We start from the raw sequence: 15917 nt of genomic DNA on the forward strand, positions 1-15917 counted from the left end.
TCAATCAACGTATGTTCTCTCTCATATGTGGATCCTCACACCAAGACCTTATAAGTAAGTATGTATACAGACATAACTACAGGAACCAGGATAACAAAAGGAACCAGGCGGTAAAGGAAAAGAAACAACCTGAAAAAGAACAGTAGGAAACAGGCATTAATAAGAGAGAGATGGATAAAAAATGGGTTAGTTTAAGGGAGGGTGGAGGGAATGGTATACAAGGAACCTAGGGGATAAAGGAAAAGAAGAATCTCAAGAGAGGTAGGACCATAGGAGAAGGGTATTATTAAGGGGGAAAGGGTGGGTAAATGGGGGCATCTTAAGTGGGAAAACCATGATGAAGGGGTGAGACAATGTGAGAGATAAACAATGCCTAGCTAGTTTTGAAAACCAGAGAGAACCATAATACTCCTACAACCTACTGAGAAATTATACATAGCAGATCAAGAAATATATGTCTAAGTAAGGTTTATCTGAGAACTGGTCTTTGCCCAAGATTTATGTACATGACACAGTAATTATAAATACCAGATTGGTGGAACTAACCTTGGGTGTTTAACAGACATACTTTGAGGCCTATAATAATTTGGTTAGAGGGACATAAAGGACAGTTTTTGCTCCTTGCCCACCTAGGTCTCTAGTTCCAGGGGACTATAAGCATCTCTCAAAATGTCCTATAATGGTGGCCGGTCACCTATCCTCTTGATCAAGGAGGCCGAGGAGACCCCACCAGATGGACTTGAACCAGTGTCCAGTCTACAAAGAGGAGGGTCAACACAGAGGAATCATTTCCTCCATGCTTCCAAGCAAAGCCAGCCATGGTCGAGCAGGACCTTTGACTTATCTTCACATAGTTGAAACTGGTAAAAGAAAGGAGCCAGGGGCTCCTCCCAAGCACATGTGGCCCCTGAGGAACAGATCCTCAAAGGACCTTAAGAGTAAAAATAAATTGGTTTATCTGGACCAACTGTATGGCCTTAAACACCCAAAAGGAAAGTATAACCAAAGAGTAAATGGGCCAACATAACTTCATAAGAGTCTATATGTACAGCTAAAGGCTACCTAACAAGCAACAATGCCAGACAAGCTATACTTTCTTGTAAGTTGTTGGCCAGGGTAGCCAAAGGGATTCTCAGATAGTAACCCAGCATAGAAGTGGGAAAATGAACAGCAGACCCCAGTCTTATCCAAAGGAATATAGACAACTGATGACCACTAGATGAAGAACAGTGGACCCTCCTAAAATAAAGACCTCTAGATGGGCCGACTAGATTCACCAAAAGGACAAGTATTGGGGAATGGCTGGGGTGCCGACAACACAGCAGACAGTAGCAGGGATATCAGAGTATAAGGGCTCTAGTGGGGGGAGGAAGGCTATGGGAGGGTACTACCTGGGAAGTGGGTTTATAAATAAATTTTAAAAAAGAAAAAAATTCTGCAAAGCATAAAAATTTGCTCCTTAATAATTAGTAGATGTGAAAAACATTACCACTGAAATCTATCTGACGACTTTATATCCATGCTCAGATGCCAAGGAGCTCAGAAAGTAACCAACTGTGACTAGTAATAATCAGATATATAGAGATTAGAAACGCATGTGCATCTTCGTGTCAATTGTATTAAACATGAATTTTTCTATATGAAACTATTTTAATAATGAAATGGAGATCTTTGTAAAGATAAAAACCTCATTTAATTTTATGTCTTACAGGGTTTATATGGAGCACAATATTGTATAACTGTGTTAATTCAACTGTCAACCTAAAATTTACAGCCAATTTTGCAAGAGATACATCTTAGCTCTGGAAATTGTTAATGAATATGTCAATGCTGTTGTAATGTAACGCTTTTTCTAATTATATGGTTGTCAAATAAATAATTTATTAAAAAAAAAAAAAAAAAAAAAGAAAAGAGGCTATAGTGGGGCGTGGTGGCACACACCTTTAATCCCAGCACTAGAAGGCAGAAGCAGGTGGACCTCTCTGAGTTCAAGGCCAGCCTGGTCTACACATTGAGTACCAGGCCAGCTGGGGTACAGGGAAGACCCTGTCTCAAAAAGACAGCCCACCCCCCCATAAAAAGAAAGAGGCTATATAAAAGGACATAGGAGACAGGACAGACAGAATAAAGAAGCTCAACTTTGGCCAGCTGTCGTGGCACATGACTTTAAACCCAGCACTCAGGGGACAGAGGCAAGTAAGTCTCTATTAGTTCTAGGCCAGCCTAGTCTACAAAGAGTTCCAGGCCAGCCAGGGTTACATAGTGAGACTCTGTCTGTCTCTAAATAAATAAATAAATTTTAACTTTGGAATTCCAAAGGTAAAGAAAACCTATACCACATCAAGTGGTTACAAATACCAGAGATGATCTAAAGTAATAAAAAGGTAAAAACAACAATAAAAGGAAAATATTCTATAATTCTATGAATAGAATATGGATAAAACAAAGACAACCAAAATTAAGAATTGTTCACTGAAAAGCCAAGTTCAGAGTGAGTTTTATGCTGTGGAAAACATCCAGATTCAGAAGGGAGATAGGATATGTACAAAAGAATAGAGATAAATACAACACATCAAATGTCTGCTTTCCAAAGCTTTAAATTATACAGAATACGAAAAAAAGTGCATTTTAGAAATGTGTTAGAAAAATATAACTTTTTAGTAAAATTTCAAGAGGATGAAATCCAATTTCTTGACCAAAAACTGTAATACATCAAAGCTCTAAATAGGCAAACATACCAACCAATGGGACAGAAAAGTCTAGAAACAGATCTATATAATCAACAAATTTGTGAAAAAGGTGAAATTTCAATGAAGTGAGGAAAACTATGTTTTCTGAAAATATAAGTGAATTTAGACTCCTAACTTTTACAACACACACACACACACACACACACACACACACACACACACTACATAAAGTGAAAAACAGAAAAAAACAAATAGAATGTATTTGGAAACTTAAAGTTCATTAACAGGATTTTTTTTTTTTTGTCTTTTTGAGACAGGGTCTCCCTGTAGCCCCAGCTGTCCTGGAACTCACTATGTAGACCAGCCTGGCCTTGAACTCACAGAGATCTACCTGCCTCTACCTCCCAAGTGCTGGGATTACATACGTGCACCACCACGCCCAGAACATTAATAGGAATTTTATAAAGCTGACTTCAAGCAATAATTTGATAAGCTGAACTACACTAAACTCAAGAAACCATGTTCAGCTGATAATGGCAGCACACACGTGTAATCCAAACACCTGGGAGGCTGAAGTAAGAGGATGGCTCCAAGTTTGAGGCTAGCTTGTGCTATATAATGAGTTCCAGGCCAACCTGGGCTTAAGTAGACCCTGTCTCAAAACAAACATCCAAACAAAAACAAAACAACAAATCTCTTCATCAGAGGGCATCTTTAACGAATTAAAAGCAATACAGAAGATATTTGCAAAACTTAAAAAAATTTTAGGTGTATGAGTGTTTTACATGCATGGATTTCTGTGTGCCATGTTCGTGTAGTGCCCAAAAAGGCCAGAAGAGGGTGTTGGATCCCCTGGAAGTGGAGTTATAGATGGTTGTGAGCTGCCATGTGGGTGCTGAGAACCAAACCCAGGTTCTCTGCAAGAGCAGCCAGGGCTCTTAACTGATGAACCATTTCTCCATTCCCCAAAGACCTCTAAATCAGTAACATTAACAATCTAATTTTTTTAAATTGGTGAAACAGCAGCACTACCCCAAACAAGGTGTAAAAATAGCCTAAGGTATATCACATGCTTCAATCTTCAAAAAATCCTTACAGAACGTATTACTAATTAATATGTCTGCTGGGACATTAACTTTGTCTTTTCCTAAGAACAAATAAAGAAGTTAATGCTAGACATTAACGATCATTGACTCATAAAAGTAATTTTGCTTAAAATATATGTAATAGAACTTTTTCATAAAAAACTTTTGTAAACACAAAATGGTATTGACTATCACATTATTAAATATCTAGTCCGTATTAGCTTGTAATTATTTAACAAAAATAATACAATATTTTACATGATAGAATTTGAACAAACTTACAAAATGCTTTTTATAAAATTACTTTTATGAGTCAACGATCATGAATGTCTAGCAGTAAGTCTTATTTCTTCTCAGGCAAAGAAAAAGTTAACATTCTGTAAGGACCTTCTGAAGATTTAAGCATGCAACATACACACATAAGTAAAGAAACCCAGCAAGTCAAAGGCTCAGAAATGTCTTGAGGCTTTATTAGTAAAGACAACGTATATAACTTAAAACAGACTGCTGAGAAAGGAAAAATGCTTCTAAGTGGTTTTGTTACCTAAAAGCTAAAAACAATAGCAACAGTCATAAGAGAAGTCATTAAAGCTTCTTGCATATAATAAATCCTAATGTTAAGATGTTTTAAAATTTTTACAGCTTAATATATACTCAATTACTTGGACATAAACTCTAAATTTATACTGCTTTGGGAAAATATCACTGGAAACATCTATATTAGCTGATCAAGTCTGTTCCTATAACAAAATTATTTTAATCTAAGTTTGCACAGTATCTCAGTATCAAAATTTTACTGGAACTGATATTTAATATTTGAATGAAAGTCAATCTATATAATATACATTGGAATTTTGAAGGGATATTCTTTAAGACACAAGGTAGTCATGCTTAGACATTTCACTGAAAGTAACAAAATCAAAAGTAATCAAACTTTAAAGTTATTAATATATCAGATTTTTGGTGCATGTAGTATGTATGAGCACACCTTTGTGTGGGGGAGGGTGAGTACATGTATGTCCCTGCAGAGGCCAATGGCCAACCTGAGGTCTCATCCTTAGAAAGTCATTTACTTGCTTTGGGACAAGTTCTTTCACTAGCCTTAAGGTCACCAACTAGGCTAGCCAGTGAGCCTCAGGGATCCTCCTGCCTCAGCCTCCCCAGCACTGGGATTACAAATGTGTTCCACCACACCTGGCGCTTTTACATGGGTTCTATGTTTGAAATTCACATCCTCTTAGAAGCACTTTACTGACTGAGCCATTTGTGCTGGACAGCTTTAGTTGTCAACTTGACACACCTGGGCTGAGGGAGCCTCAACTGGGGAATCACCTCCATTGGAGTGCTCAGTGGACATGTCTGTGGGGCATTTTCTTGATTGTTGAGTGATGTGAGAGGGCCCAGCCCACTGTGGGCGGTGCCACCTCTGGGAAGGTGGTCCTGTATAAGAAAGCAGGATGAGAACGGGCCAGGGGAGCAAGCCAGTAAGCAGCATTCCTCCACGGCCTGTGCTTCAGCTCCTGCCTCCAGGTTCCTGCCCTGAGTTCCTACTTGGGCTCACTTGATGAACTGTGACCCAGCAGATGTATACTGAATAAAACCTTTCCTCCCAAAGTTAGTTTTGTGAGAATGTTTTGTCACAGCATCTGAAAGCAGACTAGAACACGGTCTTCCTCCCACAGCCACATCAGTTTTAAAATAAAATGAAATCCTATCATGTTTAAGGTTCATGTTCTATTACTGATAACATGACAGATTATATAGTCACATGATAAATAAAAGAAGTATCCTATTGCTAGTTTGGGTTGCTTTTTTTTGAGACCATGTCTCATAGTCAAAGCTGATCTGGAATTCTATCCATAACCTAGGCTGGCCTAAACCTCATGAAACTTCATTTCAGTTTAAAGGGAACTGGGATCACAGGTATGAGCCACCATACTCAGCTGCTAGTGGTTTTTTGGTTTGGGGGATTTTTTTTGAGACAAAGTTTTACTATATAGCCCTGGCTGGCCTCTGGAGTATAGGGATTGAAGGAATGTGTCAACCACCTGGATTTGTACAAGTCTACCTAAAATTCACAACAAACTCTTTTTCAAAAATAGATATCATAGATATCGTCCCATAAATTACACTACTCACTGCTCAGTCATGTCTCTTTGAAGATTGGATCATAGATTTGGATTTCGATTCTAACTTTAGAGTACACATAAAAATAAAATTTATTGGAACTGATTCTCAGGGTTACAGTTCAAAACAAGGAGATTTCAATGTTTAAATATTTCTTGCTATTATAGATTTGTCACATTAGAAATCAATAAAAATAAAGAAAATAAGAATTTCATTTCTGTTCATTAGAACTCCTAAAATATTTTCTATTCAATCAACTTATAAATAGGCATATAAGTAATTATGCTAGAGAAAAAAAAAAGCAGCAATATGGCCTGAGCATAGTGGTGTGTGTCTTTAATCCCAGTACTAGGGAGGCAGAAGTAGGCAGATCTCTGTGAGATCCAGGCTGACCTGGTCTATGCAATGAGTTCCAGGTCAGCTGAGGCTAAAGGAGAGCCTGTCTAAAATAGGAACAGCATGCATGTAATTGGGTTCATAAAATGTGCAGCCATCTGACTTCCAGCTGGCTACCTGCACTTCAATGGTTCAGCATTTTAATTTAATATGAATTACCTTAACAAAATCTCTATCAGTCTTCTCTTTCCATTCTTCTCCAAACACAGTAGAAAAGGATCCTAAAGCTAAAAGAACAAATAGTACAAATGCAATTAACCCTTTAATTTTTAATATTATGTAGTTTTGAAAAACAATAAAACTATATTCTACATTTCAGTATACCTTGTTCACTAGTAATTGTTTTTTAGCAAATCAGAGTAGTTATTACTACTGGATTATAGTAAATAACAATCTCTTAAAATACTATTTTTTAAAATAAAACACTTTAAAAAATTCTGTTTCTACAAACTAAAAAAATACACAGCTTCAGCTAGGGACTTACTAGTGGTAGAGAACAGACCCCAGTTTGATCCCATGCAACAAAAGCCTATTTTTCAGGGCTGGAGAGATGGCTCAGCAGTTAGGAGCATGTGAGCATGCACTACTCTTCAGAGAACCCAAGTCTGATTCCTAGCACCCACGAGGGGTCAACGCCAACCACCTCTAACACCAGCCCCATGGGCTCCTACTGCTTTTTCTGGCCTCCATGGGGAACCTGCACTTATATACACACACTCCTACATAGACACATATAATTAAAAATAAAATAAATCTTTCAAAAATCACATTTCTTAAAGTTATATACACAGTACGGCAGGGGGGGGGGAATGAAGGTTACTGTTTTCTGTGGTCGTTTCCATTGGTAGAGAAGAAATTATTAAAGACCGAAACTGATGTTTTTGTTATTAGATTGCCAGGCTGCTGCTATCATTGAAAATCTTAATATTTCAGAAACGATTATGTAATCCATACTCTAAAATGTAGAGCAACGTATTTTGTGTCTGTGTTTGTCTGTGTCTGTATGTGTCTATGTGTGTGTCTGTATGTATCCACACAAATGAATTTGCCTTTAAGGAAAATTTTCCAAAAAAAATTATATTCAAACAAAAGGAATGCATTCTTTGCATGTATGTGTAGGAGTGTAAGGGGGGTGTCCACCAAAGGTGTGCATGTTCCAGTGTTTGTATGGAGGCCAGAGGGACAACCTTGGCTGTAGGTTCTCACCCTCCACTGAGAAACAGGGCTTCAAATATGTGGGCCCCATAATTCTGGAGATTCTCCTGTCAATGCTTCCAATCTTGCCACAGGAGGACTGGGACTATAGATGTGTACTATTGAACCCCAGTTTTTATGTGGATTCTGGGAATCTGAACCATCTCGCCAGCCACAAAACTACTGTTTTAAGTATAGAGTATCATCAAGGGAAAATGCCCATATACTCCAGAACTCCAAGCTTTCTTTTGTTGAAATGATAGAAGGATTCCTTATTAACAGTATTTGTTAAACTACTAAGTGTTTAAGATTGCTATACTACAAATAAAATATGGCCAGAGAATGCAAGATTACAGGGTACTAAAAGCCATGCCTTTGTATATAAAAATTGGTAAATTGCTTCTGCTATATACCTGACTTATGTAATTCCATTCAATCAAGGACTAAACAGAAGACTTCATTACAATTATTCTGATTTGAAAACAAATGTTCTTACCAAAGCCTTCATTTTAGAGCTTTAAAGAAGGGGAAAACAATTTTGAAGTCCATTTTATATAAAATGCTGAAAGTTGTATTTGATAGATCAAAATATCATAAATCAAACATGAAAATGAGATGAAATTCCAGAAAATTTAGATATTCAAATTAACAAGAGGAAAGGAATAATGGTCTTTGTTCTTCTTCACAGGACCTGGAACAGCTCAGGTAGAGTATGTTTTACTTATGCTTACACTATTTCATTTTTTTTCTCCATATAAATTAAGTAGATGGTAAATTTAAATGCAGATATAATGGCCTTTAGTCCTAACAGACGGGAAGCAGAGGTAGGCAGATCTCTGTGAGAGGAGGGAGATTGGTCTACCTCCTATAGCAAGTTCCAGGTCAGCTGGGGTTACATGGAGACTGTGTCTCAAAACAAACAAATGAAAAGTCCAAAGACTCTTAAATAATTCCCAATAAAACTGGTTGAAAGGTTTGTTGCAGCATCCAAATCACATTACACAAAAATGAATTAATTTTCAAAAACTCAATTTTAAAGATAATAAAAATACATAAATCTCTAAAATGTTATAACAAACTCTCTCACAAACTGTTCACCATATATCTTTCTATAAGATAGTTTCAATGTATGCCGACACTTTATGCTTTCATTACATATATCTTTCTCCAAAACAGGTTGCAACTGGATTTAGAGGTTGGTACCAGATTGGCAAACAAGAAAAAATTTTATATTAGATTTGGTTAGATATGTTAAAAAGAAAAATCATGAGCAGGAAAAAATTTCAAAATATATACTGTAAAATTTCTATCCACATACAATTAGAAAACTGAGCAATATTGTTTTTGCAAAGTAACCAAGTATTAAGATATAATTTCAGGGAAAATAATTTGATTCATGAAAACCTACAACTGGCAAATCCTACAATGAGATTGCTCATAAAATTTCAATTAAAAAATTTACTTATCTTTAAATGTGTATGTGTGTACTGCCTGCATGTGTGTACTTGTGCACTGTAAGGCCTGCAGAGTGAGAAGGCAATGGATTCCCCTGGAACTGGAGTCACGGACAGCTGTTAGCCACTATGTGTGTCCTGGGAATTGAACCCAGGTCTTCTGCAAGAACAGCAGGTGCTCTTAACTGCTGAGCTATTTCTCCAGCCCCTAAGTGATTTTTTAGGAGAGAAAATCTTCAAATACTTTGATCTTAAAATGCTTATTTTATTTAAAAATAGCAAACAACTAGTAGAAATAGGAAAAGTTCTTTCTTTGAGGCTGTAGTTTTTAAAATATTTTATTTATTATTTTTATGTTATGTGCATGAGTGTACTGCCTGCATGTAGTAAGTGCACCTGTGTCGTGCAATGCCCACAGAGGACAAAAGAGGCTGACAGATCCCCTGGGACTGGAGGTACAGACAGCTGTTAGCTGCCACGTGGGTGCTGGGATTCGAACCCGGGTCTTCAGCAAGAACAGCCAGTGTTGTTCTTTACCACTGAGCCACCTCTCCAGTACCAGTTGTAGTTTTTTTCAATCAGAAATTTCTAAGAATCTATCTTCCAAATCATGTCCACGCAAGACCAAGGATTTCTAAGTCAAAAGCTCCAGTGAGAGCAACTCAAGTATTTAAGGTGTAAAAGCTCCAAATAATTACTACCTTATATACTATACTTAATTTAAAAAAATAAGGAATGTATTTTACTGATAATATATTTTTCCTTATAAAACTTGGAAAAAAAAACAAAAGTCAACACTTCTATAGAACTGCATTTAATGTTTGCTAAAACTTACTGTCGTCAAACACCCCGGCATTAGCAAGTAATAAAGTGATGATTTTAGGGTCTTTTTCAAGTTGCATGACGTGCTTGCTTTCATTTGACAGGAGAGTGCATACATTAATAGCAAAGTCCACTTCATTTGGGAGTCCAGACAACAGTGAAAGCACCAATTTATTATAATCATTTGGCGAATTAAAATCCATAGATAGCCCATAACTTTGACGCAGATAATCTAAAATGGAAAAGACAAAACAACAAGAAGGTAATGTAAGTCAAGCATGGACTGGCTAACCTTAGGGTTTCTAGACAGACCTCACCTTCCCACACTCTTCTTTCCCCTTCCCCTCCCTCCCTTCCTTCAGCACAAAGTACAAACTGATTAAAGGTTACAACTGTCCAATTTCTCAACTTTTTAAGTGTAGTAACTGTTATGGTTTGCATTTCATGCCTGTAGTCCCAGCACTCGGGAGGCAGAGGCAGGCGGATCTCTGTGAGTTCAAGGCTAGCCTGGTCTACATAGTGAGTTCCAGGACAGCTGGGGCTACAAGGAGAACCTGTCTCAAAAAGACCAATAAATAAATAAATAAATAATAAAAATGCACTTACCTTCACTGGAAAAATCATAGCCAATCACTATTTTAATAACATGTCCCACACTGTTATTGAAGTTATTGAGACAATTCTAAATAAGGGGTATGTCTATTGCTTCTATTTGGGCACCTGTAAATATGGCTGTTCTAAAGCACTTTGAGGGACTTTGCTCCCACTATTTTTCTTGGCTAAGTCTCTAAAAGTAGAATTGTTGGGTCACTTGCAAATTACTTAACTTGCTAAGAAATTACAAAGTCATATTTGAAAGTAGCTGCACCATTTTGTATTTCCATCTGTAATATATAGAGAATTCCTTCTGTTCCCATTCTTACCAGCACTTAGTATTTTCAGTTTTAAATACTCTGAATATGACATTTACTGAATACTCATTTTATAAATTTTCCCAAATGATTTGTCTCTTTAATTTCTTACATGTTTTTAAGAGAAATTTTAATTCAGATGAAATTCAATTTGTAAATTTTTATAGTTCACATTTTTGTATCTTATCTCAAAAAGACCCCCCCCCCGCCAAAAAAAAAAAAAAAAAAAAAAAAAAAAAAAAAAAAATCCCCAGGACATCTTGGGTAAGTCCCCTTCAGACTGCTCTTGCAGAAGACCCAGGTTCGATTCCCACAAGGCAGCTAACAACTGTCCTAACTCCAGTTCCAGGGGACCCAACACCCTCTTCTGACTTCCATGGGCACTGCACGACATAGCGCACTTACACACATGCAAGCAGTACATGCATATACATTAAATAAAAATAATAAAATAGTTTTAAAAAGAAATAATCCCGCCCCCCAAAAAACACAAGATTTTCTGTAGGAAACTAATTTAAGACATTTATTTAACAAAATTTTGAAAGTTGGAAGACAGACTTAAAGAACATGAAGATATTCTATAATGGTAAGTTTTGGGCTTGGCAGCCCTCTCCCGAGACAAATACCCTAAGATATTTCTCAAATAAAGCTGTAACTAGTTGAAAGGAAAGAAACAAGAATACAAGAGCTGGAAGACTTCCTTCCATATTAAAAAGTTCAGGATATTTCAGAAATACCTGGAATTTTTTTTTGGGGGGGGTGGCTTTTTGAGACAGGGTCTCCTTGTAGCCCCAGCTGGCCTAGAACTCACTATGTAGACCAGGCTGGCCTTGAACTCACAGAGATCTGCCTGCCTCTGCCTCCAGAGTGCTAGGATTAAAGGCGTGTGCCACCACGCCCTGCCATGAAATACCTGAATTTTTTTAAAAATGAAAGCAAAAATAAAAAAACAAAACAAAACAAAAAACCCAAGACCTCTCTATAAAGTCCATGTAAAAGTTTATTGTTAAACACAAAACAGAAAAACTTTGGTGGGGGAGAGGGAGATGTGGTCTTGCTGTGCTACCCAGATTGCCTGTGAACTCACACTCATTCCTCCTGCGTGAGCCTCCCAAAAGCAGGTTTGCCGCCATACATGGCATAACATAAACATTTGAAGATACCTCCTCAATTGTAAAATATCCTAGGAATGTCTCTAAAAATGGTGAAGAAGCAGCATAATAGTTACAAGTGACAAAGATACCAATTCGTTACAATATTTAACACTGAATAATAATATATGAAAGAGCTGTGCACATACTGACAAAAACATAAGCATACAACAGCAAAAAAACCACGTGTAGAGTGGCATGTGCCTGTAATCCTAGCTCTGAGAAGGCTGAGACAGGAGGATCCCTGGAGTTCACTGCACAGCTAGTCTTGCCCAAGATGAGCCTCAGGTTCAATCAGAGAGAGTCTCAAAAAACAAGGCGAAGGACAGCTAAGGAAGGAAACCGATGTTGACATCTGGCCTACACACACACACACACACACACACACACACGTACACACACACATACACGCGCACACACACACGCACAGACACGCACACACACATACATGCACGCACACACATACACGCGCACACACATACACGCACACACACACACACACAAAACCATGTGCGTGCACACAGGTACATACACAACACAAAAAATAAAAGAATACAAGGCATATTTTTATGATTTTGATGAATGAAATTTCTCATAAAATAAGCAAATATTGGGCTGGAGAGATGGCTCAGTGGTTAAGAGCTTTGGCTGCTCCACATAGCAGCTAAAAGCCATCTGTTACTGCCAGTTCCAGGGGATCCAACACCCTCTTTTGAACTAGGCAGGCACTGCACAACACAGGTGCACTTACACACATGCAGGCAATACACTCATACACATAAAATAAAAACAATAAATAAAGTATTTTTTAAAATAACCAAGTATTTAAGAACACAGTCGCCGGTACTGGTATTTCTACACTGCAAACAGCAATTGATAAGCCCAAATCAAATCAGTAGTGAATTGTTTAGATTCCACATAGCCCTCATCCAAATCTCTTAAATAGAAATAAACTTGAAACTCATACTTAAATGTTTACCACAGTCTTCAAGTTAGAATAAATCTTGGAATTACTTTATTTGTTATTGAAGAAAACAATCAGCACATTCTTTCCAGAATGACTTTTCTAATTATACAACAAATAACTATATGAAATATCTTTATATTAGGTTTGGTAAAGATTAAGATAATGTAGTGGAAAACATCTATAAGTTATTAAGAGCAAGAAGGGGGTTGGTGAGATGTCTTCTCAGGGATAAAGGCTCTTGATGCCAAACCTGATAATCTAAGTTTTTTTATTTTTCTAAAGATTTTTTTTTATGTACATGTGTATGTGTGTGCTGTGTGTCTACAGAGGCCAGAAGAGGATGTCAGATTCCCTGGAACTGGAGTTACAAGCAGTTGTGAGCCATCTGATATGGGCTGCTGGAAACCAAATCCAGGCATTCTATAAGTGCTCTTAACCTCTAAGCAATCTCTCCAGCCTTGACCTGAGTTTTAATTACTGGAACCTGTAAGGCAGGTAAACCCTTATGATTCTCAAAAGTTGTTCTCTAACCTCCAAACATGAGTTATGGCTCATACACTCACTAAATAAGTTAATTAATTAAAGAACGAACTAATTAATCAATTAGATCCAGACAAAAATCAATGGTGCATACCTACAATCCCAAATAACTGGACCACTGCAACAGGAGGCTTGTGTCAGCCTCGGTGCTTCAAGCCAGCCAGGATGGCAAACTGAAAAAGCAGTCTCACTAACAATGCAAAACAAGGCACCGGGGGCTGGAGCTCAGTAGTTAAGAACACTTGACTGTTCTTGCAGGAGATCCGAGTTTGAATCCCAGCACCCACACGGCAGCTAACAACTGTCCATAATTCCAGTTCCAGGGGATCCGACAGCCTCTTCTGTCCTCTGCAGGCATTGCACGACATGGGTGCACTTACCTACATGCAGGCAATACACTCTAATACACATAAAATAAAAATAATAAATAAAACATTTAAAAGACAAAAGGCACCCCAAAGATTTAAGGTCTTCCTTTTCCTTGCCAAGGAAATATGATCAAAGAAGTATGACATATAAGAATGGTTTTGACAATTTATTTTTAAGATTTTTGATTTAAAAAAGTTTATTTAAAGCTGGGTGTGGGTGTGGTGGCCCATGCCTTTAGTTCCACCACCTGGGAGGCAGAGGCAGGTGGATTTCTGTGAGATTGAGGCCAGCCTGGTCTACATAATGAGTTCCAGGCCAGCTGAGGCTACACAGAGACCTTGTCCCAAAGAGAACAACAAAAAAGTTTACTGAACTGTGTCAGTGCTAGCAACTTTAATTTGAGTTAATCAGTTCTCTTTGTTTTCAAATTTGAGACAGGGAGGATTGCTCCTGGAAGGCTGCGTATGTCGCCTGCAGGAATTCTACAAGACAGTCTTTCTATTAATATTGGTAATGACTATAAGACGCAGCCCAAATGACTGTCTGATTACTGAATATTTATTAAATTGATTGGGATTGATTCAATAATCAGTATGATTCCGACTACCTCTAAAACTAGAATTCTATTAATTTCAATGCGTTCTTTTGCGGCGGAGGGGGGGGTTCTTTTTCTCTCCATAGCCCCAGCTGGCCTGGACTCACTATGTAGACCTGGCTGGCCTTGAACTCGCACAGATCCGCCTGCCTCTGCCCTAAGTGCTGGGATCAAAGGCTTGTGCTACCATACCCAGTCAACGCATTCCATTGTACCTTTTGCTGTTATCATTTTTCTATGAGATTATAAATATATACACTATGTTATATATGTAAAATCAGTGAGATTTGCATATCTATAAGGTTAAAATAGGACTGAGAGAATAATTCCGTGGTGAACACTGTCTAGCATACACAAAATCATGGGTCTGCTTCTCAGAAACCCACATCCACATAAATCTTAATACCCACAAATCTACAGGATTTAGTACACCCAAAAACATCAAATAAAAATAATATTATCAGTATTGAATAATTCTGAAGCTGAAATCAGAAATTGATCAACATTTTCTACTATTTAACATCACTGAGATAAAGAGTTGATATCCTTTGTTTCTATATATATGTATCTTTTTCCATTTCTCATGTTTGTTTATGTGTATCAATGTGTATGCACGTTTTTGCATGTGGGTGGGCGCATGTGTGGCTGAGCATTGGCGTGGAGGCGGAGGTTGATGTTGGAATCATGCTCCATTGCTTTTCCTCTTTATTCACTGAGGCAGGGTCTCTCAGTCAAATCCAGAGCTTGCCCCTATGGTTAATCCTTCAGGGCAGCTTGCTCTGGAGATCCCCTGTCCCTTGTCTCCGCCTTCCAAGGCCAGACTTAAATATGGGCTGCCATAAATTTATCTGGGTCTCTGGGGAGCCAAACTCCAGTTCTTTAAGCACAGCTACCTCCTTATCCCCTCATTATTTTGTTTTTAAGATAGAACCTTGTCATGAAGTCCAGACAGGCTTGAACTCAGGATCATCTTGCCTTAGCCTTCAGAAATTTGGCATTTAAAGGTGTATTCTACTACATATAGGTTATTTTTTTATGTGAGTGCAGGACAGAGGAAAGGGAAGGGAGGGAGAGAGAAAAGAGGAGGATGAGTCAGAAGAGGGAGGGGGAAGAGAGAGGGAGGAAGTGAAAGGGGAGAGGAAGATAATAGGAAATGATCCTTGGGCTTCATGTGTGCCGGCAAGTGTTCTATCCTTGGGGTACAGACTCAGTCCTAAATATAATTTTCCAAACCCTCTTAATCATTAAGTAATTCCATTCGGGCATTTATTTATAACACACAGAGAAAATTATGGAGTTTGCTCAACTTTCCTTGGGGACAACTTGAAAATTATCAGAGGAAGATTTATTCTATATTGATGACAATCATGTTAAATTTTATACTACAATCATGATGTTGCCATGTCTTTTTCTTAAATCTCAAAATTCATAAATGTTTCTCTGAAATAGTTCTTTTCAGTATAAAACAGATATTCTGGTTCAACAGGATATGATAAACATGAATCATAAACGTAAAAATTTATACTAATTTGTCAAATATGATACATCTATTATGTAATTGTTTAGCCTTTCCTTACAATGAACCAAATATATCACATCAAAGACAAGTCGTTCTG

The 15917-nt window shown here is 37.7% G+C and overlaps 1 protein-coding gene across 2 annotated transcripts in view; it reads right to left on the reverse strand.

The window, feature by feature from the left end:
• Positions 1-15917, reverse strand: part of Arid2 (AT-rich interaction domain 2) — a 203327-nt gene that overhangs the window by 85496 nt on the left and 101914 nt on the right. For both annotated transcript variants that reach the window (XM_008841315.3, XM_029567426.1), the window contains 2 exons: positions 9782-10000; positions 6458-6525 (listed from right to left, as the gene is read on the reverse strand). In XM_008841315.3, coding sequence (XP_008839537.1) covers positions 6458-6525; positions 9782-10000 — 287 coding nt within the window. The remainder of the gene's footprint in view (positions 1-6457; positions 6526-9781; positions 10001-15917) is intronic.

Source organism: Nannospalax galili, unplaced genomic scaffold (genome assembly GCF_000622305.1).
Source record: "Nannospalax galili isolate Female #2095 unplaced genomic scaffold, S.galili_v1.0 scaffold841, whole genome shotgun sequence".
NCBI lineage: Eukaryota > Metazoa > Chordata > Mammalia > Rodentia > Spalacidae > Nannospalax > Nannospalax galili.